Source organism: Primulina eburnea, chromosome 8 (genome assembly GCF_022965805.1).
Source record: "Primulina eburnea isolate SZY01 chromosome 8, ASM2296580v1, whole genome shotgun sequence".
Classification (NCBI taxonomy): domain Eukaryota; kingdom Viridiplantae; phylum Streptophyta; class Magnoliopsida; order Lamiales; family Gesneriaceae; genus Primulina; species Primulina eburnea.
In genome coordinates, this window is record NC_133108.1 from 2,150,441 (window position 1) to 2,177,795 (window position 27,355).

General features: G+C 35.4%; 7 protein-coding genes across 8 annotated transcripts; 2 read left to right on the forward strand and 5 right to left on the reverse strand.

Annotated features, from left to right (window-relative positions):
• The first annotated feature begins 22 nt into the window (after window positions 1-22).
• Window positions 23-2,490, forward strand: LOC140838335 (pentatricopeptide repeat-containing protein At2g13600). The gene has a single exon (XM_073204556.1). The coding sequence runs from the start codon at window positions 240-242 to the stop codon at window positions 2,352-2,354; it is 2,115 nt and encodes a 704-aa protein (XP_073060657.1). The 5' UTR covers window positions 23-239; the 3' UTR covers window positions 2,355-2,490.
• A 292-nt stretch (window positions 2,491-2,782) lies between these two features.
• LOC140837934 (sugar transport protein 8-like) lies at window positions 2,783-4,685 on the reverse strand. Its single transcript, XM_073204015.1, has 4 exons — window positions 4,547-4,685; window positions 4,142-4,461; window positions 3,430-4,056; window positions 2,783-3,355 (listed from the first exon to the last, which is right to left on the reverse strand). Exons 1-4 carry the CDS (start codon window positions 4,683-4,685, stop codon window positions 2,924-2,926), a joined length of 1,518 nt encoding a protein of 505 aa, XP_073060116.1. The 3' UTR covers window positions 2,783-2,923.
• Window positions 4,686-6,974: 2,289 nt separating this feature from the next.
• Window positions 6,975-7,976, reverse strand: LOC140837937 (uncharacterized). Its single transcript, XM_073204018.1, has one exon. It carries the CDS (start codon window positions 7,974-7,976, stop codon window positions 6,975-6,977), a length of 1,002 nt encoding a protein of 333 aa, XP_073060119.1.
• A 3,245-nt stretch (window positions 7,977-11,221) lies between these two features.
• LOC140838336 (photosystem I reaction center subunit N, chloroplastic-like) lies at window positions 11,222-12,340 on the reverse strand. The gene is made up of 3 exons (XM_073204557.1): window positions 11,975-12,340; window positions 11,639-11,764; window positions 11,222-11,506 (listed from the first exon to the last, which is right to left on the reverse strand). Exons 1-3 carry the CDS (start codon window positions 12,248-12,250, stop codon window positions 11,417-11,419), a joined length of 492 nt encoding a protein of 163 aa, XP_073060658.1. The 5' UTR covers window positions 12,251-12,340; the 3' UTR covers window positions 11,222-11,416.
• A 1,503-nt stretch (window positions 12,341-13,843) lies between these two features.
• On the forward strand, window positions 13,844-15,486 carry LOC140838338 (NAD(P)H-quinone oxidoreductase subunit O, chloroplastic-like). Its single transcript, XM_073204559.1, has 6 exons — window positions 13,844-14,132; window positions 14,230-14,285; window positions 14,372-14,437; window positions 14,570-14,611; window positions 14,968-15,027; window positions 15,174-15,486. Exons 1-6 carry the CDS (start codon window positions 13,919-13,921, stop codon window positions 15,201-15,203), a joined length of 468 nt encoding a protein of 155 aa, XP_073060660.1. The 5' UTR covers window positions 13,844-13,918; the 3' UTR covers window positions 15,204-15,486.
• A 133-nt stretch (window positions 15,487-15,619) lies between these two features.
• LOC140838337 (uncharacterized) lies at window positions 15,620-18,826 on the reverse strand. The gene is made up of 4 exons (XM_073204558.1): window positions 18,496-18,826; window positions 18,276-18,381; window positions 17,696-17,907; window positions 15,620-17,609 (listed from the first exon to the last, which is right to left on the reverse strand). Exons 1-4 carry the CDS (start codon window positions 18,682-18,684, stop codon window positions 16,383-16,385), a joined length of 1,734 nt encoding a protein of 577 aa, XP_073060659.1. The 5' UTR covers window positions 18,685-18,826; the 3' UTR covers window positions 15,620-16,382.
• A 1,283-nt stretch (window positions 18,827-20,109) lies between these two features.
• Window positions 20,110-24,235, reverse strand: LOC140838339 (mitogen-activated protein kinase kinase kinase 3-like). Of its 2 annotated transcripts, none has more exons than XM_073204561.1 (11): window positions 23,570-24,235; window positions 22,756-23,076; window positions 22,338-22,425; window positions 22,124-22,186; window positions 21,818-21,978; window positions 21,656-21,731; window positions 21,491-21,550; window positions 21,277-21,384; window positions 20,957-21,193; window positions 20,767-20,857; window positions 20,110-20,664 (listed from the first exon to the last, which is right to left on the reverse strand). In XM_073204561.1, the coding sequence occupies exons 1-11, from the start codon at window positions 23,977-23,979 to the stop codon at window positions 20,606-20,608; spliced, it is 1,674 nt and encodes a 557-aa protein (XP_073060662.1). In that variant the 5' UTR covers window positions 23,980-24,235; the 3' UTR covers window positions 20,110-20,605. The 2 variants fall into 2 exon arrangements, with proteins under 2 accessions (XP_073060662.1, XP_073060661.1); XM_073204560.1 differs by having other exon boundaries at window positions 20,767-20,861; window positions 23,570-24,232.
• Window positions 24,236-27,355: the final 3,120 nt, after the last annotated feature.

The window sequence follows — 27,355 nt, forward strand, 5'->3', positions numbered from 1 at the left end:
CTATGAGATAAAGTTAAAGGTACCTATTTGGTTACACTCGAACCCATCGACTAATATATAGAGCAGTCGTCGCGTTTCAGAAAGCAACTTTAGACTCTCCCCCTAGAAGCTCCATGAAATATGAATCCACTCTCAATTGAACTCGTCCAATGTGCAACCGCCGAAAGCTAAAACTGCAAAATCCCAGCACAGATGCAAAGAAACATGCCCGTTGGGTTCTATAATCTACTGGGAATGGAATGGCACGGAAATCATTGCTTTCTGATACTAAGTTCTTGTTTCTGTATTCATCTGCACCGTTTGCAAAACTCTTGGACTCTTGCATTAAGACGAAGTCGTTCCGTGAAGCATGTGCCATCCATGCTTGCGTTATCAAATCCCGGTTCATCGAAGAAGTCTTCATCAACAACAGGCTCATTGATGTGTATGGCAAATGTGGGTATTTTGTTTACGCTAGTAAACTGTTTGATAAAATGCAAACAAGAAACACTTTTTCTTGTAATTCCATGATCGGCGCGTTAATGATATCGGGTTCATTTGATGGGGCTGAGCGGTTATTTTGTTCGATGCCTGAACCTGATCAATGCTCGTGGAATTTGATGGTCTCATGTTTTGCACAGCTGGAGATGTTTGATAAATCTTTAGAGTATTTACAGAAAATGCATAAAGAAAATTTTGTGTTGAATGAGTTTAGCTATGGAAGTGGGCTTAGCGCTTGCTCTGGATTGAGGGACTCAATATCTGGAGCCCAAATGCATGCTTCCCTAGCTAAGTCCCGGTTCACATCGGATGTTTACATGGGGTCTGCACTAATTGATATGTATGCAAAATGTGGCGATGTGGATTGTGCTCAAAGGGCTTTTGATGTGATGGTTGAGCGTAATGTTGTCTCTTGGAATAGTTTGATTACATGCTATGAACAGAATGGACCTGCGAGTGAAGCCCTTTGGGTTTTTGTCAAAATGATGGTTTATGGGCTCGAGCCAGATGAGATGACTCTAGCAAGTGTGATTAGTGCTTGTGCAAGCTTGTGCGCAACTAAAGAAGGCCAGGCTATTCATGCCCGGGTTATGAAATTCAAGAAGTTCAGGGATGATATTGTAATATCTAATGCATTGGTTGATATGTATGCTAAGTGTGGTATGATAAATGAAGCAAGGTGGATTTTTGATAGGATGCCTATAAGAAATGTGGTGTCTGAAACCTCTATTGTTAGTGGATATGCAAAATTTTCGAGCATAAAAACTGCAAGAACTATGTTTTCCAAGATGATGGACAGGAATGTTGTATCTTGGAACGCGCTTATTGCTGGATATACGCAGAAAGGGAATAACGAAGAGGCCCTTGGACTTTTTCTGCTCTTGAAAAGGGAAGCTATATGGCCTACTCACTATACATTCGGGAACCTTCTCAATGCCTGTGCAAATCTTTCTGACCTGAAGCTCGGCAGGCAGGCTCATACCCATGTTCTAAAGCAGGGATTTCGATTCCGACATGGACCAGACCCTGATGTTTTTGTTGGAAACTCTCTCATAGATATGTATATGAAATGTGGATCGGTTGAAGATGGAAATGGGGTGTTCAGGAACATGGTCGAAAGAGACGGTGTTTCTTTTAATGCAATGATTGCAGGGTATGCACAAAATGGGAAAGGGATGGAAGCTCTCGAGTTGTTTAAGGAAATGCTGGCATTTGGATATAAACCAGATCATGTCAGTATGATTGGAGTTCTTTGTGCTTGTAGTCATGCAGGATTGGTTGAGGAAGGGCGTCAGTATTTTTATTCAATGATCGAAGATTATGATCTGAAACCTCTGAAAGACCATTATTCATGCATGGTTGATATACTTGGTCGTGCTGGTCGGCTTATGGAAGCAAAGAACTTGATTGTTTCAATGCCTATGCCTCCTGATAGTGTTGTATGGGGATCTTTGCTTGCATCTTGTAAAGTACACCGTGATATTGACTTGGGGATTTTTGTGGCAAAAAAACTTCTAGAGATTGATCCTGAAAATTCGGCCCCCTATGTTGTTCTCGCAAACATGTATGCCGAGCTCGGGAGATGGAGAGACGCTACAAGAGTTCGGAAACTTATGAAACAGCATGGTGTGGTCAAGGAGCCTGGCTGCAGTTGGATTGAAATGGGTAGCCAAGTGCATACTTTCAGGGTCAAAGATACCAGGCATTCGCAAAGGAGGGAGATATACATGGTCTTGAAAACACTTGATAAGACAATGAAGCTCTCAAGATATGATCCAATGATTGATAAGTTTGATGCAGGTGGGGAACAGAGTAAGGCGGAACTTAGCAGGTTCCTAGATTTTGAGGTGCCTATGTTGGTTGATGTTGCATAAATTTAACGACTTTACGAAATATGTACGATTTTTTCTATTCTTACATATTCTCTGTATCATTTAAGAAAAGTAAGAAAATATAGTTTAATCCAGATTTATTGTCACATGGATACGAGTATCTCTCTAATGGATATATTGGCATCTTCTTGAACTGTTTTCCTTTGTTTCTATCATACCAGTTGCTCTAAGCCCTTGCATACATTCATTTTGAATATTTGTGTTAAGAAGGATTTTTATGTTACTGAATGGTCATATATATTGATATCTATGTAAAAATTAAAATAATAATTTTTATAATATGGATATTTTAGAAAAAAACAAAATAATGGAGGAATAATAATATAACTTAGTGAGATATTCATACGCAAGAAATTATTTCAAAAAAAAAAAATCATATTATGTAATTGAAAGATTGTCCAAAAGCAAAAAATGTAAACATCCCAAAACTTAATAAACATGCATAGACTTGACTAACAATAGTAAATATAAAGACTTAATATTACTCTACTAATAACTAAAACTCGTAAATTCTCTTCACTAACTTGAAATATTGGTGTTCTTTCTGTAGTCTATACTTGTGATTCAACTCCATCGTCAAAAAACCTACGCCAGAACCAGTGCTTCTTCCAAGCTCTTTCGTTCATCTCATCAATGGGAATTCCCTTGGTCTCTGGCAGCAAGAACGCAGCAAAGCTTCCCATGACAACAATCCATGCAGCAAAGAAGAAGAAGATGCCCGACCTCATGTGGCACAGCATCGTCAGAAAGGCTTGAGCTATGATGAATGTGCATATCATGTTCGTGCTCACTGCGAAGAAGAAGCCCGATGTTCGTGTTTCCAATGGGAAGATCTCACTTGGAATCAACCAGCCGAGAGGACCCCACGACCAGGCGAAACCCGAGACAAAAACGCAGATCAGGAACATGACTATCCAGGCATAGAGCTTAGGTATGGCGTTTGTCGAGTGCAAGTTGGTTGCAAGAATTGCTCCGGTCAAACCCTGCATATAAATTTATTTATGTATCATAAAAATCACGGTAAAAGGGATTATTCTTGTGCTGATTAAGAATTTACCTGAGAAATAAGCATTTGGATGGCGGCTTCAATAAGTAAAAATCTTCTTCCAATTTTATCAACTCCGAAGATCGCAACCAAAGTCGAAAGACAATTAATAGAACCAGTGACAACAGCTGACAGCAAAGATACGTTTCCCCCAAATCCCATAGTCTGAAAGAGGACGGGAGCATAAAACATTATCACATTAATCCCTGTAAACTGCTGGAATACTTGCATAATCGTGCCGCAGAACAGTTGTGGAAAGCTGGATCGTTTCATCAAGTTCCTAAAAGGGTGCTTGATCTTCTTGGCAGTTTCTGTGGCTCGCAGAATTTCATCGTACTCCTTTTCAACATCTTCTACACCTCGGATTTTCTTGAGAACCCTTAAGCCTTCTTCCGTCTGGTCACGCTCGATTAGGCTAGCGGGTGTTTCAACAATGAGAAGGGAGCCTAGACCGAGGAAAATGGCTGGCAGTGCAGCACCACCGAGAGATATTCTCCAGCCATAAGGATGGATATTCGATGTCAAATAGTTTACTATATTTGCAATCAAAATGCCAACGGTGATAAGCATCTGAAAGCATATGTTTAGGCCTCCCCTGTATTTTGCAGGAGCAATTTCTGATATAAACAGTGGCACTGCCTGCAATCAAAAAGTTTTTTAATAAAACAAAACGTTATAATACATATTAAGTGTTATTTTGATTGGAATATGTATATATATGTACCTGGTTCCCGAACCCAACACCAGCACCCAAACAAAGACGACCGATTATAAGCATGGGAAGATTCACCGCAGCGGCGTTGAGAATAACTCCGACGAAGAAGAAGGCGGCGGCCATCTGCATGGTGCGTTTGCGGCCCAACTTCTTGCAACAAAAAGATGCCAGGAAACTGCACACCACAGCTGCTAAGTATAAAGAAGAGGTGAAGAGTTGAAGCTTCTGGTTATTATATTTGCAGTAGTTGTCTTCTTTAACTCTATGCTTCTTTTCGTAAACATCTGGGAAGAACTTCAACAAGAAATCATCCATGGACGTCACTCCTCCTGCACAGTACGCAATTGAATTATTAAATAACATGAATAGTTTAATTTAATCGTTAGTTCTTTTATTTACTTATAGATTACGTACCAGATATACCAATATCGTATCCAAACATGAGACCTCCGAAGGCAGCGATGATTGAACATACGACCACCTGTTTGGTGAGCTTGGCCGGGAAGTTGACATCGCCGCCACCTTTCAGAACAGACGTGATTGGTGGTGCCATCAATGTGCTTGCTTACTGATTGAATGAATATATTATGATTGTGGGAGGAAAAGGATCGCAAATTAAATCTATATAGCCTGAGTTTTGATGATCAGTACGTGAAAACAAGGTGGAGAAAGTATGGTGCATGAACACATATATATATAGATAATCGAGATTTGGTTGGATTTTGTTAGGAATTAAATCTAAGAGTTCTACCATATCTCTAATTCTCGAGGTTTCTCCAACAAGCTAGGAAACTTTTGCGGATAAAATATTTTTCGTTTAACTAGATAATAATTATTTACTAGCCCGAATGTCCTTGTTCTATTTGGTTTATTATTGCTATAATTTAAAGCGCATTTTTTCTAAAAATTCGATAAATCCCAAAATATGAGATTGTGTGATATTTTTGTCCCCAAAAAACCCCTTATCAAATATCAATTATCTGATTTTAAAATAATTAGAGTTTTACACAAACTTGTTAAAGTAATGGGTTCGGTTTTCAAGATAATTATATATTTAAATAATTATTGACGACGACGACGACGACGACGACGATGATGATAATAATAATAATAATAATAATATCTTTAAAAAATATTGTAATAATATATAAACAATTAACTTATTTATATTTAAAGAAATTAGAAAGTTAATGATTTAGAATATCGTGTTTTAACAACTAAAAAAAATTTATCAGATAAGTTTTATCAATAAAGATTATACAAATTTTCTCTTAATTTATGATAAACTTTAACTTTAAGAGAATAAATCCTTAGTGTATAAACGTGAAAAATCAAAATTATTAATCAGTACACTCGGAAAAAATATTTTAAAATAATGTTTATCTAGTTTATTTATCAATATTTTGGGATAGAGTAATACGCAAATAGTAAAATTATGCGTATTCAGGTGATTTTGGGAACAAAATCAGATGTCCGATATTTTTTTCGGTTTTTTGAATGAAAGATTGTAAAACGTATTTTTAATATAAAATAAAAATCCATGGTGCTTTTTTGGATATTAAAACATTGACAAAAACTTGTGTAAGATGATCTCGCGGATCGTATTTTGTGAGACAGATCTCTTATTTTTGGGCCATCCATAAAAAAAATATTATTTTTTATGCTAAAAAAATTACTTTTTATTGTGGCTATTGCTAGGTTCACTCATCTCATAGATAAAGATTCGTGAGACCGTATAACAAGAGTCCTATTCTAAATCATTTCACGGTTTTAAGGAATTTTCCCTACCTTTCCGTAATAGGAATCCTGAAATATAGTTTTGTATATATATAAAAAAAACTGAATTATATATTTATTTATACTTTCTATATTTAAAACATGAAGACCTTGGACTAGTCAATTTCGGTGTCTTGGTGTAACTATATATATATATATATATATATATATATATATATATATATATATATATATATATATATATATATATATATATAGTATTATAAAAACGTATTTAAACTAAATTTGTAACATCTCTATATCTAATATCACTTTCAATTTTTTTTTTAAATTTATAAAACTGTTTATCTATTTTTATATATCACTCATAACAAAAAAAAATTATGAAAAAAATCATTAAGTTGAAAATAATAAAGAATATCAAATTATCATAAATGTCGTAATACGTGATCAAATAAGTAAATATATACCTAATGCATATGTATATTTGAAAAGATTAAAATTTATATATTTTTCTTTATAATTTTGTAAAATTATGTAAAGAAATGTCCCCTCGATAGAATTTCTGGATCCGAATCGTAATGATATGATACCAACTGCCAACTATATATTCACATTAATTAGTTTGAATCCAACATTAAATTTTCTCTGTACAATAATGACTTAGACAAATCCAACACAAAGTATGAAATTCCATATAGCCTTAGACTTTTCTGACCCCTTCCTTGTTTAGGAAGAGGAACACAATTCGGAGATGAATATGATGATATTAGAGTGGGTCTCATGTAAGACCGTTTCACGGATCTTAATATGTGAGACAGATCAATTCTACCCTATATTCACAATAAAAAGTAATACTTTTAACATAAAAAGTAATACTTTATCATAGATGACCCAAATAAGAGATCCGTCTCACAAATACGATCCGTGAGACCGTCTCACACAAGTTTTTGTTATGACATTATTTACTTATATGTTTTTTTTATAGCTGAAAGAATTTTGTGACACAAAGTAAAACCATCCCAAAGGCCAAAACATTTGTTTCCAATACAAGATACAAAATTACAAAGAAACCAAAGGAGTGCAAGAAAAAAAGAAGACCAAATCAAACTTCAAACTGCTCCATCTGAACATCCTTGGACTTCAAAGGAACATACTCCCCAAGATACTCCCCAAGATGATTGGCCAAGGCGGACTTGTCGATGTTTTCATGATGATACGACTTGCAGACGAAGTAGACAATCGTCTGCATAACGAGGCCAAACAGCATCAGAATCGACATCAAACTCAGACAACCAATCCCCAATCCAACTCTATATCCAAGGCCTTTCTCGTAGGCCGCCACCACAAAAATCTTGAATGCTACCTCAACTCCAACAAAGCACAGGCCTAACACAAAGAAAATCGCTACAGAAACACCCATTTTTCCCTTGATCAAAGTTTGGCTTTTTGACATTGCATTTACGCCATAACTTTCTTCCAAAACCGAGACCACACTTGCTAGCTGCCATATCATGGTAATATACATCAACCCAACAAAATATATGATCAAGTAAAAGAGGAGCAGTGTTTCCCCAACTCCTGTACTGGGTTGCAAGATGATAATTGCTAAGACAGCGATAACTAAAGCTACAATGTTGTATGCAAAGACTATGACGAAATTGCATATGAAAGTCACCATTAGCCTCTTCCAAACCTTCGGAACAACACTCATCACTTTCTCAAACGTAATCTCTTTGGCGGTATAGATACAGGCGATGGTGTAAACTACTGCAGATGTAGAGAGAAGCACAAGAATCAAGAAAAACAGTAAATACCCTATCTTGAACAAGAGAATCTCGGTCCATTCGGAGGATATGACGCTGGAGATTCTGTCGTAGGAGCGAGTGCCCTCCGGAGTTCTTTCGAGGGTGTCCTCATTGGTCGCGATCTTGGCGATAAGGAGCTGGGTTATCTGGATTTGGGCCAAGTAGATGAAGGATAGAGGAATAATCAAAGCTACTAGGAGTTGGCTGAAAATTTTTCTCCATGATGTAACTATGCTGTACGATTCTCGAACTATGCCGAAGAATCCAAGAAACTGGATTTCTTCTTGTTCTCTGTCCATGGATTCTTCGTTTCTGTGCAAAATCTGGTGAAATGGGGTTTTAGGTGGAAGAAGAATACAGATGGAGAACTTCAACTTGTGGATCTCACAGACTTCGATAAGATTAGTTGGGATTTTTCTGGACTTGTATACATACACATTCTTTGAAATGACATTCTTGACCTTCTTATTATTATTATTATTATTATTATTATTTTTTCCCTCTAGAATGTCTTTGTTGACCAAAAATATTAAATTAAAACAAAAGTAATAGTAAATTAAATGTTATGTTATTTGACCAACGTTGTTGGTGTTTTAAAAATATTCTGAGATGTCTTAAATTTAATAATATAATAAAGCTGCGGGTTCGAGCTCCGCCGATACCGATGGCTCCAGGTGGGTTCTCTTAACCAAATCACTATCTATAATATAAAAGAAATTACTAAAATATGTTAGGCAAAAATTTGTGTGAGACGGTCTCACGGGTTGTATTTTATGAGACAGATCTTTTATTTGGATCATCCATGAAAAAATATTACTTTTTATGCTAAGAATATTACTTTTTCTTATGAATATCGATATAGTTGACCCGTCTCACATAAAAAAAAATTCGTGAGACATACTCAATATGTTATTAGTCAAATTCGAAATTTTTTAAAAAATATTATACCAGAAATTAAATTGTATTTGCTTGTAAGATTCTAATAATGCATAGTATAACTTTGCCTTTTACCATTGTATTTAGGTCATAACTTTCTTTCAACACCGAGACCATAAATAGCTAAGTCCTTGTCATGGTAATATACAACATCCCAATAAAATATGTGATTAAGAAGTAAAGTTGCCCTTATACTGGTTTGGGGTAGTAGAACATGAACTAGAAAAGAAACTACAAAGATACCTACGATATCGTACACAAAAACTATCGTAAACTTCAATATCAGAGTCATTATTAGTCTCTTCGAAATCTTTGGAACGCGATCCCGCAACCGCTATTTGTAGGTGTGTATTGGTTAAATCTTCGAACTAAATACAATGTAAACTACTGCATATGTAAAAAAATAAAAGAAAACACTAAGTACCCCGATCTTAAACAAGAGTACCTCGGTTTCGTTTAGTAACGTATAATAATTGAAAGATCAATCATGCATAATAGTTATTATAGGTAACGCGTAGATAAGACGAATGTTGCATTATTGTTTACATATATTTAGTTATATATTTTTTTAACGTGATCCCGCAACCGCTATTTGTAGGTGTGTTTTGGATAAATATTCGAACTAATTACAATAGCTTGAAAATCACATCAATCAAATATCATTTAGCAGCCTACAAATCACCTCAATAAATAAATCATATTAGATAACTCTTGTGTGACAAGTTCGCTCAAAAAAATATTGATAAAAAATTAAACATGTGATCAAGTACGTCTACTCCACTAACTTGAACAATATTCTGTCAACTAACATACATATAGTTGCATTAATCTAATTAAAGCTGGTATTATAATGAGTTCATTTTTTATTTTTATATTGAACACATTTTTTTTTTTGTATTTTACTTATTTTTTAATGTTGTTGGATAAATATATAAATCGAACAACATGAAAGTGATGGTATAGCTTGAAGAAATGATAAACCGACATCACGATTTGGGTAAAGTAGTAAAATGGCAATTTTCCCTTTCTTATATTATATTATATAAAAAGACTTACAAAAATAAATACTATCATCAATCGGTCAATTTACTTTCCATCGCGATGACGGCTCAGTATAAATTTGTGGACCGGATCAAGATGTGAATTTATTATTTTATATAGTAAAATTAATTTCGGTACCTAATTATCGATAAATTGTTATATAAATGATTGTAAATAATTTAATCAATACATAAAATATCTATAAATTGTCAAATCGATATATAATCAAGCTAAAAAAATAAGATTATTCAATTTATTTTATTGATTAATTTTTTAAAAAGGCTATATTTATTTAAAAATTATATTATGTGATATACAAATTTTTTTATCATAATAAAATATACCAAATAAATATTTGTGACCAGAGATCAGAAGTATTGTCTTCGTATGATTGAAACAAAATAAATTATTTTAGATTTTCAAAATCTAATATGGTTATGTCCAAATTCAGTAAAATGTTCAGCATAAAATTATAGATTATGAAAAGATAAATCATTTATAAAGAAAATTGTAAAATGTTCAACACAAAAAATTATTGATTATGAAAATATAAATCTTTTAGACGAAAGTGATGTCACGTGACCGAAACATTGATTCAATATCACATAAAAATTCTTACTTATTATTGATTTATGTTCCGAATTCGACGACACATGAAAATTCTCACTCATATGTCCCAAATTGGAACTGATAATATCATACTTTGGAAAAATAAATAGTGTTTATTTGTATTGATAATCTGAAAACAATACATCCAAGCTATGATATGATGGAACAGAAAAATACACTAATATGATATAAAAGATTAAGTACTTCATATATAGCGTAGACAGAATGCAGCTTGATTTCCTCTCCAGGATTGGTTTGTTGCTCGCACACTTGGTTGTATAAATAAAGTATTAAAGCATAGGATTTCGGATTGCAATAGCAATTGGGTTATGTTAAGATTAAATATACTAATACAATATCTTGAGTGCAATAATTGTCTCAACTTGGTAGAACGATTGAACCGTGGCACTTGAACTGTTGTGCGGTTCAAAGGATTCGAGATACATCATTACCACTAACTATAGCTTTTGGTAAAGTGGTAAGCACTAGGCCCTACAATTGGTATCAGAGCTAAGGTCACGAGTTCGATTCTCATTGATTGCAAGGACTGCAATTATCGATAAGGAGATTGTTGGGTGCAATAATTGTCCCTGCTTGGTAGAACGATCGAACCGTGGTGCTTGAGCTGTTGTGCGGTTTAAAAGATTTGAGTTGCACCATCACCACTAGATATATCTTTTGGTAAAGCAGTAAGGTCTCGGTCCTAGACAATATTGTAGGAATGTTGGTTACAATATGCACCAAATTCTTCATACTTTCTTCTTCATTTTTCCTCATTTCCTGCTTGGTTATTTTTCTTGCTTATATTCATGCTTCATCACTATTGCTTGCATTGCCCTTGAACCATAGTTAAAAGGAACAGCCGACACTCGTTGAACGGGTGAATATAACCTTAATTTCCATCGTGAAAGGATACACTGTCTGTATAAGTAATGAATCAAATGGTTCCAACAGTTAATGACTCAAACCAACCATTGCTTATAATTAATATAACGACTGTTATTTCAAGATTATTTTTTTCCAAAAAAAAAAAAACAGACACCAACAACAATGACGAGAAGAGAAAAATACAGGGTAGGAGTTCATAATTTTTCTTGAATCGAAAAAATTTACATACATGCACTCTGGATATGCTAAGTTAAACACAAGTTGATCACCATTTCCAAAACACGTTTGAACCACACTTGTACTTGTCTTTCCCTTGACATTCTAGCTCCAAATCATCAGACAGGAAGGGCACTTTCTGCAATAAACAATCAGAGCACAGTCGTGCATTTATTTTTGAAGCCCGTTAATCAACTTATAACTGAACAAGGAAAATAAATTGAAAGCTGGGTAGAACTTCAAAAGCCAAGCGAAGAGCTAGCGTCGTTACCTTTTGTTTGGCAAGATCTTGGCAGCCAGTGAAGTTCTGAGGGAACTTGCATGTACCAAATTCAACAGTGAATGCCCGTGCGAAGTTGGCGCCGCTGGTGGCTAACCTCTTCTTGTCATTCAATTCCTACGACGAGTATTTAAGCAATTTATATATAGGTGGATCCTATCATATAATTAACATCTTCCTGCGTTCGAGTCCCAGGAAACTATGACCCACTAGATATGGCCGAAAAGGTATTCATCTGACTAATTTAAGTGGTTTTCTATAGCAGAAGGTTCGAGTAATATCTGACGCTTTGAGTGTTAAAAAACCTATAAGAAACAGCAAACTTACCTTGTTAGCCTTGCTCTTCTCCAAATACTCGTCAATGACACCAGCGTTGGCAGAGGAAGCGGAGACAGCGGCCGTGAAAAGGGCGGCACTGAGACCAAGAAGGGCGGCTCTTCTACCCGATTCCTTAGAGTCGGTGGCCGTAACCCTCTGAGCCCTGATCATAGGCAGTTTCTTAAGAGTTGCCACAGAAGGCGATATTTTACTGACCTTGGTGTTCAGCTCACATCCTGATACCGCATAGTTGCAAGCTAGAACACTGGAATTCATGGCCGCCATTTTTGTATAATTTTACAGAAACTAAAAGTCGGGAGTGGTGATAAAATTTAACAATGATGTGGCACTAATTATGGGTGAGAATAGAGAGTTGGAGTTAAGGGTGTGGTGGGAGTGTGGATAAGGTGAGATTTCCTATTCCCATTGGCAAATAAGCTGGCATTTTGGGGCGTCAGAGTCTTGGTGGTCCCATTCTTTGATATACCACCAATCCCCAGTCTCCACTGAAACTTAAAGATAATTAAACAAGGAAAGTTGCATATATTGCATGCGAATACAGGAGATACCGATCAAGATTCCAACTTTTGAAGCTCTCTGTCCAAAACGTTGAACACAACCAATTTCTCCCAAACATGCCCAATCGGACCTGTGCAGAGGAGAAATCCCACTTATAAAATGTCAAAGCAATGAAACAATATTGGCAATTTACGCGCCACCCGTTCAGGCATTTGTCTGCACTACGATTAACGGATTTAGTCGTCCCAATGAGAATTCAATATTAAAAAAAAAGAAGCAATTTCTTATATGTAAAAAATTAAACATAAACATTCATACAGGTTAACCCGGACCAGACCTGCATAAAGGCAGTCCAAGTTCGAGGGCTCGGCTTCACAGGTTTGCCCAGAATCAGCACAACAAATTCATGTTCTCTCCCAGCCGAAGCCCGCCACATTGGACTTCAATGGTCTGACCGGACCATTTGAAATGAATCACTCCACAGGTCATCTGCAAAACATTTAATCAACATCACAATAAACATACATACATACTTATCATTTTCTATTTACTAGTGACTAGCATGTCAGTAGTTGCACGAGGTGAACAATCATTCGTATCCCTTTTGTTACACTTTAAATGTTGTACAAATTCTTGAATAGCATTGACAGAAATCAAGCCATGTACCATAATTCCCTGCAATATCATATTCAATTCGTGGTCCGAAAAACATGCTATTATTTGTTCTTAAAAAAATTATAACATTTGAAAAGTAGTCACGTATATATCCACGAAAGTAAACTTTCGAATAGTCTTTGAGTTGTCTTGTTGAAATTTGATATCCTTGTCTAATAATCAATAATTTGACCATTAATTTTTTTTATCATGTTAGAGCGTATCAATCAGCATCACATCAAGGTTTGTCATTGTCAGTATGCCTTTTGGACTTTCAAAACTTTTATTTGGCTAGTGAGGTGGGTGAATAATTGTCCGTCATGTATGATTGAATCTGATTTATAATTGTTAGTAACCATCGTGACAAATGTATGAACCAATTGGCTTTAATTTAAAGGCATTTTAGCTTATTTCATTAATATTAGTCATATATCTTTCTTTTCGGCTACCCCAATTATCATCTTCATTGGACTAATTATGTGATTTATAATTAAATATGTAATAGTTGTTTATTAATTATACGTTTCAAAACTATGATAACTGAATATGTTTATGAATATTTGGATATAGTGAAGTCAATAAACAAAAGAACAAATCCGACAATACCCCAATTTTAAAGATTAGATTTTATGAGCATATCTCAAATATTGTGGTAGACATGTCCCACAATATTCAACAGTAATAAATTCCGGAATTTTATGGTCTTTTAAGCTCACAGACGGTAAACCTTATCTACAGAAAAGCCTTAAACGCTCAAGTGAAGTACTTTCTCTATTATCCATGGCATTTACTGCAGCTCTCTCTCAGAGCTCCTTGGCCACCATATCGACATTCTTTGTAAATCAAAGAAAAATCCCATGTCGATTACCATATCCAATCAAAGCCGTAAAATCCTCAGAGCCACCACAGAATGAAAAGAAAGCGGAAGCATCTCCCTCTGATGATCAATCCACAATCAAAGCAGCTCCCAAGTCCAAGAAACCTGTTTATTCCAGTAAATATCTCCTTATTGATAATGCTGTCACACTTCTATTCTGGCAGGAAAGAATCGTTCAGTTGTATTAAATCGTTTTTTCTTGTGGTTTTTATAGTGAATAAAGGGCAGATTGTGAGAGTGGATAAAGAGAAGTATCTCAATAGTATAAACGTGAGTAAGACTGATTACATGTCAATCATCGTTAAATGCATATGGGAAAAAGGTGTAATGTATAAACAATTCTTCGTTTCTTTCAGTATTTATCTGTGGGGCACCCACATTATTACAAAGGACTGGACTATATATATGAAGACAGGGGAGAGGTATTATTTCTAGATTGTTTTAAGCCATGCATTTGCAGTGCACGTCCGTAAATTTAATTAGTTCACCAGGCGTTCAATATTAGTAAAGCAGCAATTGGTTTTCAGTGGATTAACCAGATAATCTTGTATTAGGTGCTGGACATGCGCGTATTTGAGACCGGTGAATATGCACTTGTAAGTACATGATGCAAGTAATTCATATCCCTTTCATTTCAAATTGCATGAATATGTCATTTCTGTGATCTGGGATTATCTACCTCAAAAGGTAGCCCAAAGTTGCATCATGGATCATTGCTGATTTCTGTAACTCATGAGGCATATATAAAATACAAAGATTAGCACATAATATAAGAAATATGACACTTTCAACTTCTCAGTACATATAACCGTATTACCTGATTGTGCAGCTGTCAAACATTTGCTTACGATTTTCAACAATATCTGTGACAGAAAATGATCAGGATTTATTCTGGGTCAAAATCTGTTACGCTAAACACCAGCTCCTTTCTAAATATTGCTTGTGTCAACAGATTGCATGGGTTGGAATACCAACTCCACCTGCTTGGCTTCCAACAGACATGCTTATTAAGGTAATAAGATCACTGGTTTTTCAAATTGCTCTAGCCTTCCATCTACAACCTTAATTTCTTTAGTGTTAAATAATCACCACCTAGAAAAATTCACAACACAAATCTTCATATTGCCCTTTATGATGAACTATTATGGCTACCTGCAGTCAGATAAGCTAGATTATGAAAGAATGTGATGGAAAGCTATAAATGCAGAGCAGGAATATCAAATGTGTGTCCACGACAAAAGTTGCATCTTTGAGGAACTTCACGTGATTTCCATCAGTCATCTTGTTGTCCAGCAAAGCTGTCTTAAAATTTTGCATACCACGTGCTTTTGATTTTGGAGTGTGTGTGTTGGGTGGTGGAAGCTGTAGTTGTAAAAACAGGTCATTTATCCAGATGTTATCTTTCATGGGACAAATCGACAACGTAAGAGAGAAAAGTGGCAAATTATCAAAAAATGAATGACTGATGACATACCTGATTTCTTTCATGAAAGTTATTTAGGATCAACCTGATGAATTTCTTCCTTCCTTCCATGCATGATGAACAAGACAACTAAACTTGTCACAATAGAATGTTAAACATGAAAGTTGTTCCTATAAAATCTGAAAGTCTTATGAAATTACTTTAGTAGTATCTCACATCAATTGAGATTTGAGGGAGAAGTTCATCGACTGAGTTAAGAAGATTGAAATAGCAAGTAAAGATTAATTAGTGATTATGATGCAAAGTAGTTTCGGACAGAACTCTTAGAGTAGTGACTCACTTTTCTGATCCTTATCCCATGAGCATCGGACATGATGAAATATTATCAGAGCTTCATTACTAGGAATGTGAATAATATGTCAGATGTGCACTAGGAATGTTCAGGTAATGTCAAGGAACCCTTCCATCCGATGAACGTACTGAACATTGAATAGAATGTAACAAGAACAGGTAAAAAAATCACCTAGCATTCTCATGGATTGCAGTAGGAGGAGGTCATTGCAATGATCGAAGTAAGTACCTTTTCTTTCAAACAGTTCCACAATAACATTGTAAAAGTAGCCACAGGGAGTTTAATAATTTTACAGAATGTCTATGGTTATTCCACAAATAGTGATCAAACATTAAGGAATTTATCCAACAACTTTATTTGATCGAAAAAATAATCAGGATGTTTACACTGGACTCAAAAAAAAAAAAAAATCAGGATGTTTACATTGGCCAATTAAGCCAGATCTGAAAAATTGAAGAACTGGTATAATGTAAATGACATGTATATGCTTGTAACTGAACTGAAAGTTCGAAGGAGAAAGAAGTATCCTGTATCGCTACAAATTGTGTGCAATATTAATATAGCAGCAACATGGTGCCATAACGAGAGCCATTTATATTATCTTCTTCATTTTTTTGTTAGCGGCCATAAGCTTCACAAGGGATGGAAGAGGTTGAGGTATTGGCACGTTCACGTGTCTATAAAACCTTCTCAAATTCTCATCATAGCTTCTTGAAAAGCCAATGGATGAGATAGTAGCACGTTTGTGCATATCGAGCTCTACGGATGCATAAGTAAATTTACTTTCTGCACAATCAGACATTCTCTCTGATTGTAGTGGCTCTTCAAACTTCATTCTAGTAGTTCCTTCAATTGCAATGGATGAAATACAACCAAGTTCATGATCAGCCATTTTGTTAGGCTCCAATGACTCTTGAAGCTTGACTTTGATAACATTTTCTTTTTGAGATGACCTCTCGTCTGCTTCTGTTGAAGAACTCTCCAAAAAATCGCTACCAACACATACAATTTCATTCTGTTTATGTTGCAGAATAGAATCTTCGAGACCGAGTCTTGCTCTTCCAAACAATGTTAACATGGGTCTTTTGCTTGAAGGAGACATACTCAATCGTTTTCTCTGGTGTGTAGATATTACAACTGGCTCAGATTGGGCTTCTACACATCTATCGGGAATCCTTTCCATCAAATTCGAGCAGCCAAAACTTTTTCCCACTTCATATGGATCTGGTGATGCTCCTGCACCCAAGTCCATAAGTTTCCATAGAGAATCATCAAACACTCGTTGACAGTGCTTCTTGACATAATCCAGCTCCATAGCCCTACAACTAGGAGTTGTAGACACCACCCATTTAGGTGCAAGAAGTTCCAAGGCCCACTCAAGTTCATCTCTGGATGAGTGAATTGTGTAGCAGACATGCCAAACACCATACAGATCTCTAACAGCTCGATCAAATCTCACTTTCTCAGGACTTTCAGTATCTGAAACACCTTCATTACAAGCATACCACTGAGCAGAAGGGCGTATAATTAGAGGCTCATGCTGATAATTGGTTCGTGCCTCGGAAATCTTTTCTTCAGCTCTTTCATAAAGTCTGTGAAATCCATCAAATAGCTGGAAACGGGAAGATGGGTCTTGTGATAGGATCTCAGGAACTGTAAGTTCCAGAGCTTTCAAACACTCTGAATTTTTTATTTTATCAACATATATTTTGCCACCAAAAGTTTGTGATACTTGTACAAGTATCTCTTCTTGACCAAGAAGATCACATGTCAGATAAACTGTGCGAGCATTTGGGTGTTTCCATATACAATTAATGACCTGTATATACAATTAATAAACCTGTTTTACAAATAGTCAGATTGACCACCAAAAACATTTTAGGAGGATCAAACAAGTTCGCATACCTGCTGAATAGCCGCATGTCGGCTGGGCATTTTTGAACGAAATTGACCAAATGTGCAATCTAAAAAGATGTAATCAAGGGGGCACCGTGGTTCTTTTCCCTTCTTTCCGATATACTTCTCCGGTAAGTTTTGCAAACACTCGGGGGTTAATCTGCAATCTCCAGTGTGCAAAATGTTACCAAAATTTCCTTCAAACAGAAACATCACAGCTCCTGAAATTAATAAATTGTATCCTTCTATAACTTTAATGAGGAAAGTTTTCACAAACTAGGAAAATAATCAGTGAAATATCGTGCATAGACAGCCTCTGGAGCTATACATAACTGATCAAACGAAGGAACTAAAATAAAATGACCTTAGGCTCTAGAGACTATAACTAAGTACATAATTCATTGTAGGTGAAGTAATGCAAAAAACCCAATTAATAACAATCTAGGTAGATTTTTTATTTTAGAACAATCGCAAAAAGAAGGGTCAGTTGTCAAACCATAAAATAACATTCGCCCAAAGTACTCTGTCACAAATTCACAGAAACAGGGTATTGATTTCTGATAATTTGGCTAGAATAGAGAATAGAGACCTGGACAGTGATTGGCATCAACAGCGGTGACGGTGAAAACACCATCAGGATCCTCCACAGCCAAAGATTGCCCGATTTCAATACCAACGAAAGTTGATTCATCAACCTAAGAAGTACTCGATTCAATTATAAATATACCAAATGACAAAATCATTCAAATAATATTCACATAGGGAAAAAAAACAGATACCAAAACACTAAAAGATGAAAAAACATTGACCTGGGGATAGTACCGGCGGATGAGAGTTCTGGTGAACAGGGTGGAGTAGATGGGAAACGAAGCGTGGGCAGAGATCCCCTGAGCGTGGTCTTTGTGCGCGTGGGTAAGAAAATGGTGCCTCTTCGTCTTTGAACTCGGCGTCCATGTGTCCACCGAAAACGGCAGGCCTTTGGGCATCTCTATCGGCATTTTCACTCCTCCGCTCTACCTTCTCTCTCCCACCTCTACACACAGAATAAATGATGAACATGGATACCTTCTAATTTTGAAGTTAGGGTTTGGGGGGGAAATTGCAGCGCACGAATCGGGAAAAATTAGATGCTTCCGGGCTTACCATATGGACACGCGGCAAAGTTTTATTGGATTCAGTTTCCTTGTACATTTCAACTACGAATAAGAAAAGGGAAAGGTCCAAATCAATTAACAAAACCTGCCGTCATCGACCGATAATCTATTTTAATGCAGTTTCTGGATCAAAATAGTACAGTTTTTACGGTAAATATAATATTCATCTCCGACTCATTTACTTCAAATTTTATATTAAAAAATATATTTTTAAAATATTTTTTTTGTTTACTATTTATTTATAAATTTAACAATTTAATTATAAAATTATTGTAAAATATATTTATAAATTTATATAATTAAATATTTTAATTTTTATGATTTTATATTTAATTACTATTCTTCAGTATTTCTAATATGTTTATTTAAATATATTGTTTTGAAATAATATTAAACAAAAATATATTTATATATGTAATTAAAGTAATAATTTACATTAAAAGATAAGAATACAAATATTTATTATTTCATTAAAAACAAATTTATTCCACAAACTTAAATTTACAATGATACACACAATAATTACGAACTATACAAATATTTACAATTTTTTAATTAATTAATTAAATTAAAAAAATTATTTGAAAAATAAATCTATCTTAAAATTTCTTACAATATTTTTTTGAAGGGAAAAAAATGCTATCAACATTATAACAAGGGTGAATTGTTCTAAAATCCCTAGGGTTATAATATTTCAAAATTGTTAGAAATCATTACTCTAATTAAATTATTTGTCAATATATTTATGAAAAATTACTTAATTTGGAAAAAAAAATAAATTTACCTAAATTAGTTTGAGTAAGTCTTCTGTAAGATGGTCTCACATATTTATATTTATGAGACAAATCGAATTGGTTCAAATCATAAGTAAAATAATAATTTTGAAATAATATAATATTTTTATGAGTCGAGTGGGGTATAATATTCCTCTCACAAATTGACTTATGAAATGATTTCATAAGAGGTTTTTTTTGTGAATTTATTTTTAATATTTTCTTGTATTTTATTTAAAAAAATGTATAAAAAACATAGTATATTTATATCAATATTTTAAAAAATCATATGATGGCATATTAAGGATTCTAAAGTAGAGGAAAAAATATGAAATATAATTTAAAAAAAATGTAGAGTTACATATCAACTTATCATTTCATTTAATTACAATAACAAATTTAAATTTTGTGCTATTTTTATATATTTAATTTTCGATGCTCTCAAAAAATATTAAATAAACTACAAAATTCAATTAATAGTTGATATAAAATTCGATTCATAGAGGAAACTTTTAACTATTATGCCTGATCAGTTTTTTATGACTTGTGACTATATTCATCAAAATTCCAACACACCACAGAGAAGAGCTCTATGACACGGCCATCTATATTTACAGTAAGATCATTACATTAAGTACCTACTAAAATGCAACCATCTAAGTCACGAGCAACCTCGTTCGTCCCAACGGGGCCATACCTTTTGAGGCAATAAGCGACTCTAGCTCGCCTCACACAGACTGTGGTGATGAGACCTCAAAGAAAAGGGTCTTAAGGGGATTAAGATATATCAGCACGTTTTGGAATTCTAAAGCATGGTCCTTGTTGAGGATCTGGTCGGTGCTTCAGCTCTAATCGAGGGATTTCAAGCCATGGATCAAATGTGCTTCTTGAGTTCAGTCTGAGAGGATGTAATAAGTTGTTGATATGAGTAGGAGTGTTTTTCCCAACTGGAGAAAGGAAAAGGTTCTTGTATGCTGATGATGCATCGCGCCTTAATGGGCTCGAGGGGGGAGATACGGGCAATGATGATGATATTGTTCGTGCACTATCCCTGAAAACACAAGAAAGTTACTCTTACTTCACGACTCTGGTGCTCGACAGTATGCATATAAATTAAAATGCATGGACTAAGTAGAGTTCAGTTATAGAGTACCTTGGACTTGTGAATGTCCTGGGTCCTGTGAATCTTGATGCATTGTCCTGATCCCAAGAATTGTTCGTTCTGCTGGACTGCATCTCCAGGGCGGTCTTTAAACAAGTAAACAAAGAACTTATTACTAACAATTCCTTTTAAAAGAAGCAAGGAAGTGAAGCAATTAGATTTAAAAGTGGATATTAAGTACCGGAGTGCGACTCCCATCGAATGCACGAGGAAATGCTTCTCTGGTTATATTGACATTGGTTGCTCTAGGGGTAGTTTGGTTTCTGACAAAAGGGTGAGCTAGTAATTGGGATGCTGTGGGACGGGCTGATGGTTCCCGTTGCAAACACAGCCGTATAAAACTTTTGGCATCAGCAGATAGGTGATCGGGAATCTCAGGAGCGTCTCTGCTATTCCCAATCTTAAATATAGCAGCTACCTGTTAAATGAACAAACGAGAAGATTTCAACAAGAAAGCAACTTCAATTTGATATCAATTCCTAAAGAAGAGACTTAACCCACCCCTTCATATTGGCTCCAAGGAGGTTTTGATGTAGCCATTTCAAGAACCGCGCACCCTAAACTCCATATATCCACGGGAAGACTATACCCATTAGTATTCATTACAACCTGAGGAAAACACAGCAGGGTGGTGAGAAATTAGGGGGCACAGACAGTCTTATAGTTTATAGGTATCTTCGGTTGGAAGAGGTGAGAGAGAATGAATGAGACCAACCTCAGGTGCCATCCAGTAAGGGCTTCCTTTGAAGGATAGCATTGAAGAAGAGGAAGTTATCTGTCAAATGACAAGAATTACATAAGAGCGTGGAAGATGATCCTAGATGCCAAAATATTTTTCAAACTCTCCTTGAATCTAGCACTAAACAAGACGAATGCATACATGTTTGGCCATCCCAAAGTCGGCAAGTTTTATTTCACCATTGGGATCTACCAAAATGTTTGCTCCCTTTATATCTCTGCATGAAAGGTAAAAACTTTTCAAAATTCCCGGATTTCTATTAAGGAAAAAACAAAGTCATCACCGATGGAGAGCCAGTTGTACCTGTGCACGGTATTTCGTCCATGTAAGTAAGCAAGACCAGAGAGAATCTGCCTAGTGTAATTTTGTACAACTGGTTCCCCAAAGGCTCCATATTCTTGCAGTAATTTTTGGATGGAACCTCCAGAAACATACTCCAAATAAACTGATAATCTTTCCTCGTTCTGGAAAAGAAACGAGCAAAATTATGCGGGGCCAAGAGTCTCATAGGCATGTCTGACCATTAGTTCAACGCATGAGCACATTTAAAAAACGGCAAAAGATACAGCCGATATGCCAGATTGCAAATAAAATAAAAGAAAATCTTACCAGATCACTTCCGTGGTATCGAACAATGTTTGGGTGCGAAAGCTGACTTAGCAAAGCTATTTCCTGTTAAAATACCAAAAATGTCAAGAAGAGAAAACCAATGACTAACCATTGAAGTCTAATAATGTTTGAGAGTAAAGCAACAACATAGAAAGATTATATTTGCTTCAGGAAGTAGGCGCAATTGTAAATCTATAAACTATCAAAAAATGACCTGGTTCAGTTGCTTTAGGCTCTCCCTTGAAGATTGATCATCTGAGACAACTTTAACTTCTTTAATAGCGCACATTTGCCCATTCTCACTGCCAAGACAGACAAAATGATATGATATATAGCTGGAAAAAGGTAATAACAAAAGAAGTAGAGATAAACAGGGCCACTGCCAATTAAGTGCAGATCCGGCAGAAGGTGTGTAGGTCAAACAATTAAAATTTGAAACTTATCTGTAGTTTTCTAAAATTTCAAGCACTCCCCCCACCCCCCACCACACTACCCCCAGATTTGTTGAGTCGCCTTGCCTCTAACTACGTTTTTGTGGTTCAAGAGTGCTTAAATGCTCTGAAAAAAGCCACGAGACAATGATTTTCGTCTAGTTTCCTACTCAGTAAAACCGAAACCAGAATCTGCATTACCTATTAAAACCGAGATAAACATGACCAAATGTGCCTCTTCCAAGAAGCTTTCCTTTCCTCCATTTTGAAGAAATACGACTAGGGCTTTCAGGTGTTCCGGTACTTCTTGGGGTCGGTAATGCGGAAGGGCTGATTAAAGAACCAGGTGGAAGGGGCAACTTATGAAATTCATTCCTTCCATCTTCCAGTTTCCCATTTGAATAGTCCAAATTAATCCCATTAATTCGAGCATGGATAGGCAAGGTGGCGGTTGTAATACACCTCAATCCTCGACCAGGGCTTCGAGATAGTGGGCTTAATACTCTGTTCTCAATGTGTCCTCTGGAATTAGATATAAATTTTACAGCTGTAAGATTAGCTACAGATATTGAAATTCACTCTTAAACTTGAACTTTAACCAATGACTGTAGTTTCTTGTCCATTTTCATATTGTCTGAGTCTCTGAGAAATTTTACAATCATCATGTAATAATCTGATCAGCCTCGCACAGCCTAATAAGTCAACAGTTTAAGCGGAGTATGCGTGCACAAAAAATGGACATATGCAAATTCAAAACAATCAGCAGAATTATGATTGTATTTACTTGGTTTGCTTATTTAACAAACTTCAATCTTTGTAATCCAAACTTTGAAAAAACCATACGAGATGTTGTTCTGGGGTAAAAATGACAAAAACATTCATCCAATCATTTTAGATCTAACCAAGTAACAAATAAAAAACTCGCAAAATCTGCAACGACACAAACTCCAAAATGGTTGAGAGTTCAATCATCGGGAAAAAGAATCACGAACTTCCAACTGGAAATCTAACAAACCTGAAACCATTTTGATCCGTAAAATGACCCGTGTCGTCGGACGATCCTGACGAACTAACGCTTGAAACAGAGCCCGACCCGGGTCCGAAACCAACACCATTAAAATGACCCGGCTGCTCCGTTGGTGGTTCTAGAGGCAGCGGCAAGGGGTGCGCTCTATCCCAAGACGAAGCCAAATCAAATCCAGAAGACCTTCCCACAGCAGAAAAATCCTGGCTGTTTCTTGGAGAATTTCTCGATTGAGGCAGTATCAAAACCTCGTCAAAGCTCTTTACTTTACCATCTTTGGTACTGCCATTTTCTTTTCCTCTCTTCTTTTCATTCTTCGGTGATGAACCCTCCACAGAATTCTCGGACTTCGTTTCCGAATCTTTATTCCGACCAGATATTTTGTCCCACCAAGCTGGCATTTTTCCTCAGATACTCACGTTTTCAAGCATCCATCCCCAACGTAAGAGAGGAGGAGAGGACTGGGAATTTAAACGAGGAAGCAGAGTGGGAGACGCCAAGTTTAAGAGGAAAAGACCAATGTCTACTGAGAATAAATACCAACAGAGCCTATCCTTCGTTTGTTGTTTTGTAAGAGAGTGGGTCATGCATGGCAATGGCAAGAACGAAACCAGTGGGAAACGGCGAGAGCCAGGAGGAAAGGGCACGGCAGCCTCCTCCATGACGTGGCAACTCCTTTTTTCTAGAAGCTATTTTTATTATTATTATTATTTTTATATATATAAACTTATGTAAGACGGTCTCATGGGTCGTATTTTGTGATATGGATCTCTTATTTGGGTCTTCTATGAAAAATATTATTTTTTATGCTATGAATATTAATTTTTATTATGAATATCGTTAGGGTTGATCGTCTCACATATTAAGATTCGTGAGACTGTTTCACAAAAGACATATTCATATATTTTACTAAGCCGAATCTCTTTATTGATTGGTTGGGATTATGGATCCAATAAATAAATAAAATAATCAATTTTCAGTATAAATAATTTAATTGAAATTTTAAATAATTATTAAATATTATGCAAATAAATTGATGAATAATCAACATAGTACTCTATATTTCTGTTGTGAAAAAGTAAAAATTTATGGTAAAAGTAAAAATCTCAAACTCTCAAAATTTACCAAACTACACACTTTATAATATTTTTCTCTCTACTCAATTGTAATTTTCTTCACAAATGAGAGATCTATTTATAGAGTTTCATTACACATAATCCAAAAATAAAATACATCATTACCTACATCATTACACACAAATTTCTAACTTTACAACTCTTATTTTCAACATTCAAATATTCAACTATTACTTTTTCAATATTCAAATATATTATTTCAACACTCCCCCTTGTGATGATGATCATGATACGATGATGTCTTCATTACGTGTTTTGTACTGCCTCGTTAAAAACCTTACTTGGAAAAACCCATTGGGATAAAAACCATAGTAAGGGAAAAAGAGTGCAGTCACGTAAACTCCCCCTGATGTTGACATGAACAATTCTTCACAAATTTCGTAGATTGCGCATCCCAATATTATATATGTGCTTTCTAAATATTGACGTAGGAAGTGCCTTTGTGAAGAGATATGATGAGTTTTCACTTGATTGAATGTGACGAACATCAATACATTTATTCTTCTCAAGCTCCTTGGTGAATGCGAAGAACTTAGGAGGAATATGTTTAGTTCTGTCGCTTTTTATGTATCCTTCTTTCATTTGAGCAACACATGCAGCATTATCTTCATATAGTATCACAGGCTTCTCATCAAATGATAATCCGCATGAAATTTGGATATGTTGGGTCATTGATTTTAACCACACACATTCACGACTTGCTTCATGTAGTGCAATAATCTCGGCATGATTTGATGAAGTTGTTACGAGCGTTTGTTTCTGTGAACGCCAAGATATTGCAGTGCCTCCACGAGTAAATACATATCCAGTTTGGGAACGTGCCTTGTGTGGATCAGATAAGTATCCAGCATCGGCATAACCAATTATACTTGGATTAGCATCTTTTGAATACAAAAGTCCCAAGTCTGTCGTTCCTCGTAGATAACGGAATATATGTTTAATTCCGTTCCAGTGTCTCTTTGTTGGATATGAGCTAAATCTTGCCAACAGATTCACGGCAAAAGATATATCAGGCCTTGTACAATTTGTAAGGTACATAAGGGCACCGATGGCACTTAGATATGGTATTTCTGGACCAAGAATATCTTCATCATCTTCACATGGACGGAATGGATCCTTTTCTATGTTTAATGATCTAACAACCATTGGAGTACTTAAAGGATTTGCTTTATCTATATTAAAACGTTTAAGGATCTTTTCTGTATAATTTGTCTGGTGAACAAACATTCCACATTCTTTTTGTTCAATTTGTAAACCCAGACAATACTTGGTTTTTCCAAGATCCTTCATTTCAAATTCTTCCTTCAAGTATGACACAACTTCTTGAATTTCCTTATTCGTTCCAATGATGTTTAAATCATCAACATATACAGCAATAATTACGCATCCGGATGTTGTTTTCTTAATGAAAACACAAGGGCATATTGAATTATTTACATATCCCTTTTTCATCAAGTGATCACTTAGTCGATTATACCACATTCGACCTGATTGCTTTAACCCATATAACGATCTTTGTAATTTCACAGAATAACATTCCCTGGGTTTTGAACTTTGTGCTTCAGGCATCTTAAATCCTTCAGGGATTTTCATATATATATTACTATCAAGTGATCCATATAAGTAAGCTGTAACAACATCCATAAGACGCATTTCTAAATTTTCAGATACCGCCAAACTAATCAAATACCGAAACGTAATTGCATCCATCACAGGAGAATACGTTTCTTCATAATCAATTCCAGGCCTTTGAGAAAAACCCTGTGCAACAAGTCGAGCTTTATATCTTACTATTTCATTTTTCTCATTTCGCTTTCGAATAAAAACCCATTTGTATCCAACAGGTTTTACACCTTCAGGTGTAAGGACTATAGGTCCAAAAACATTACGTTTATTTAGCGAATCCAATTCAACCTGGATGGCTTCTTTCCATTTTATCCAGTCCTGCCGATTTTTACATTCACCAAAAGATTTTGGTTCATGATCTTCATTATCATTTATGATGTCGATTGCCACATTATAAGAAAATATATCATCAATTTCATCTATATCTTTTCGGTTCCATATTTTTCCAGTATTAATGTAATTGATAGAGATTTCATGATTCTCGTCAGTTTGTGGTTCTGACAGAACATTTTCATCATCATGTGTTTCTTCAGGAACAACATTCTCTATTTTGTGATCATCATGTTTCTCTATGAATTTTCTTTTTCGAGGATTTTTATCCTTGGAACCGACTGGCCTTCCACGCTTCAGGCGTTTAATGACATCATGAGTATCTTCCATTTGTTTCTTTGGAATTTCAATTCGAGCAGGGGCATTTGCAGCATGTATATATGATTTAGTTACCCCTTTTGTGTCTGCAAATGCATCTGGTATTTGATTTGCTATTCTTTGCAAGTGTACAATTTGTTGTACATCTTTTTCACATTGTTTTGTTCTTGGATCCAGATGTAACAATGATGATACATACCATGTAATTTCTTTTTCGGTATGTTTTTGTTCTCCCCCTAACATTGGGAAGATTTCCTCATTAAAATGACAATCAGCAAAACGTGCTGTGAACACATCTCCTGTCTGAGGTTCAAGATATCGAATGATTGATGGACTATCATAACCGATATAAATTCCAACCTTTCTT

Coding starts and splice junctions, on each gene's coding strand:
- LOC140838335 (XM_073204556.1), top strand. CDS start 240: ATGGCACGGAAATCATTGCTTTCTGATACTAAGTTCTTGTTTCTGTAT.
- LOC140837934 (XM_073204015.1), bottom strand. CDS start 4,685: ATGGCACCACCAATCACGTCTGTTCTGAAAGGTGGCGGCGATGTCAAC. Junction 4,462..4,546: donor ATACGATATTGGTATATCTG/GTACGTAATCTA, acceptor CGTACTGTGCAG/GAGGAGTGACGTCCATGGAT. Junction 4,057..4,141: donor GTGTTGGGTTCGGGAACCAG/GTACATATATAT, acceptor TTTTGATTGCAG/GCAGTGCCACTGTTTATATC.
- LOC140837937 (XM_073204018.1), bottom strand. CDS start 7,976: ATGGACAGAGAACAAGAAGAAATCCAGTTTCTTGGATTCTTCGGCATA.
- LOC140838336 (XM_073204557.1), bottom strand. CDS start 12,250: ATGGCGGCCATGAATTCCAGTGTTCTAGCTTGCAACTATGCGGTATCA. Junction 11,765..11,974: donor AGAAGAGCAAGGCTAACAAG/GTAAGTTTGCTG, acceptor TACTCGTCGTAG/GAATTGAATGACAAGAAGAG. Junction 11,507..11,638: donor AAGATCTTGCCAAACAAAAG/GTAACGACGCTA, acceptor TGTTTATTGCAG/AAAGTGCCCTTCCTGTCTGA.
- LOC140838338 (XM_073204559.1), top strand. CDS start 13,919: ATGGCATTTACTGCAGCTCTCTCTCAGAGCTCCTTGGCCACCATATCG. Junction 14,612..14,967: donor AGACCGGTGAATATGCACTT/GTAAGTACATGA, acceptor TTGTGTCAACAG/ATTGCATGGGTTGGAATACC. Junction 15,028..15,173: donor CAACAGACATGCTTATTAAG/GTAATAAGATCA, acceptor GGCTACCTGCAG/TCAGATAAGCTAGATTATGA.
- LOC140838337 (XM_073204558.1), bottom strand. CDS start 18,684: ATGCCGATAGAGATGCCCAAAGGCCTGCCGTTTTCGGTGGACACATGG. Junction 18,382..18,495: donor TCCGCCGGTACTATCCCCAG/GTCAATGTTTTT, acceptor AGTACTTCTTAG/GTTGATGAATCAACTTTCGT. Junction 17,908..18,275: donor TGATGCCAATCACTGTCCAG/GTCTCTATTCTC, acceptor TATTAATTTCAG/GAGCTGTGATGTTTCTGTTT.
- LOC140838339 (XM_073204560.1), bottom strand. CDS start 23,979: ATGCCAGCTTGGTGGGACAAAATATCTGGTCGGAATAAAGATTCGGAA. Junction 23,077..23,569: donor ACGGATCAAAATGGTTTCAG/GTTTGTTAGATT, acceptor ATCTAATTCCAG/AGGACACATTGAGAACAGAG. Junction 22,187..22,337: donor GCCTAAAGCAACTGAACCAG/GTCATTTTTTGA, acceptor GTATTTTAACAG/GAAATAGCTTTGCTAAGTCA.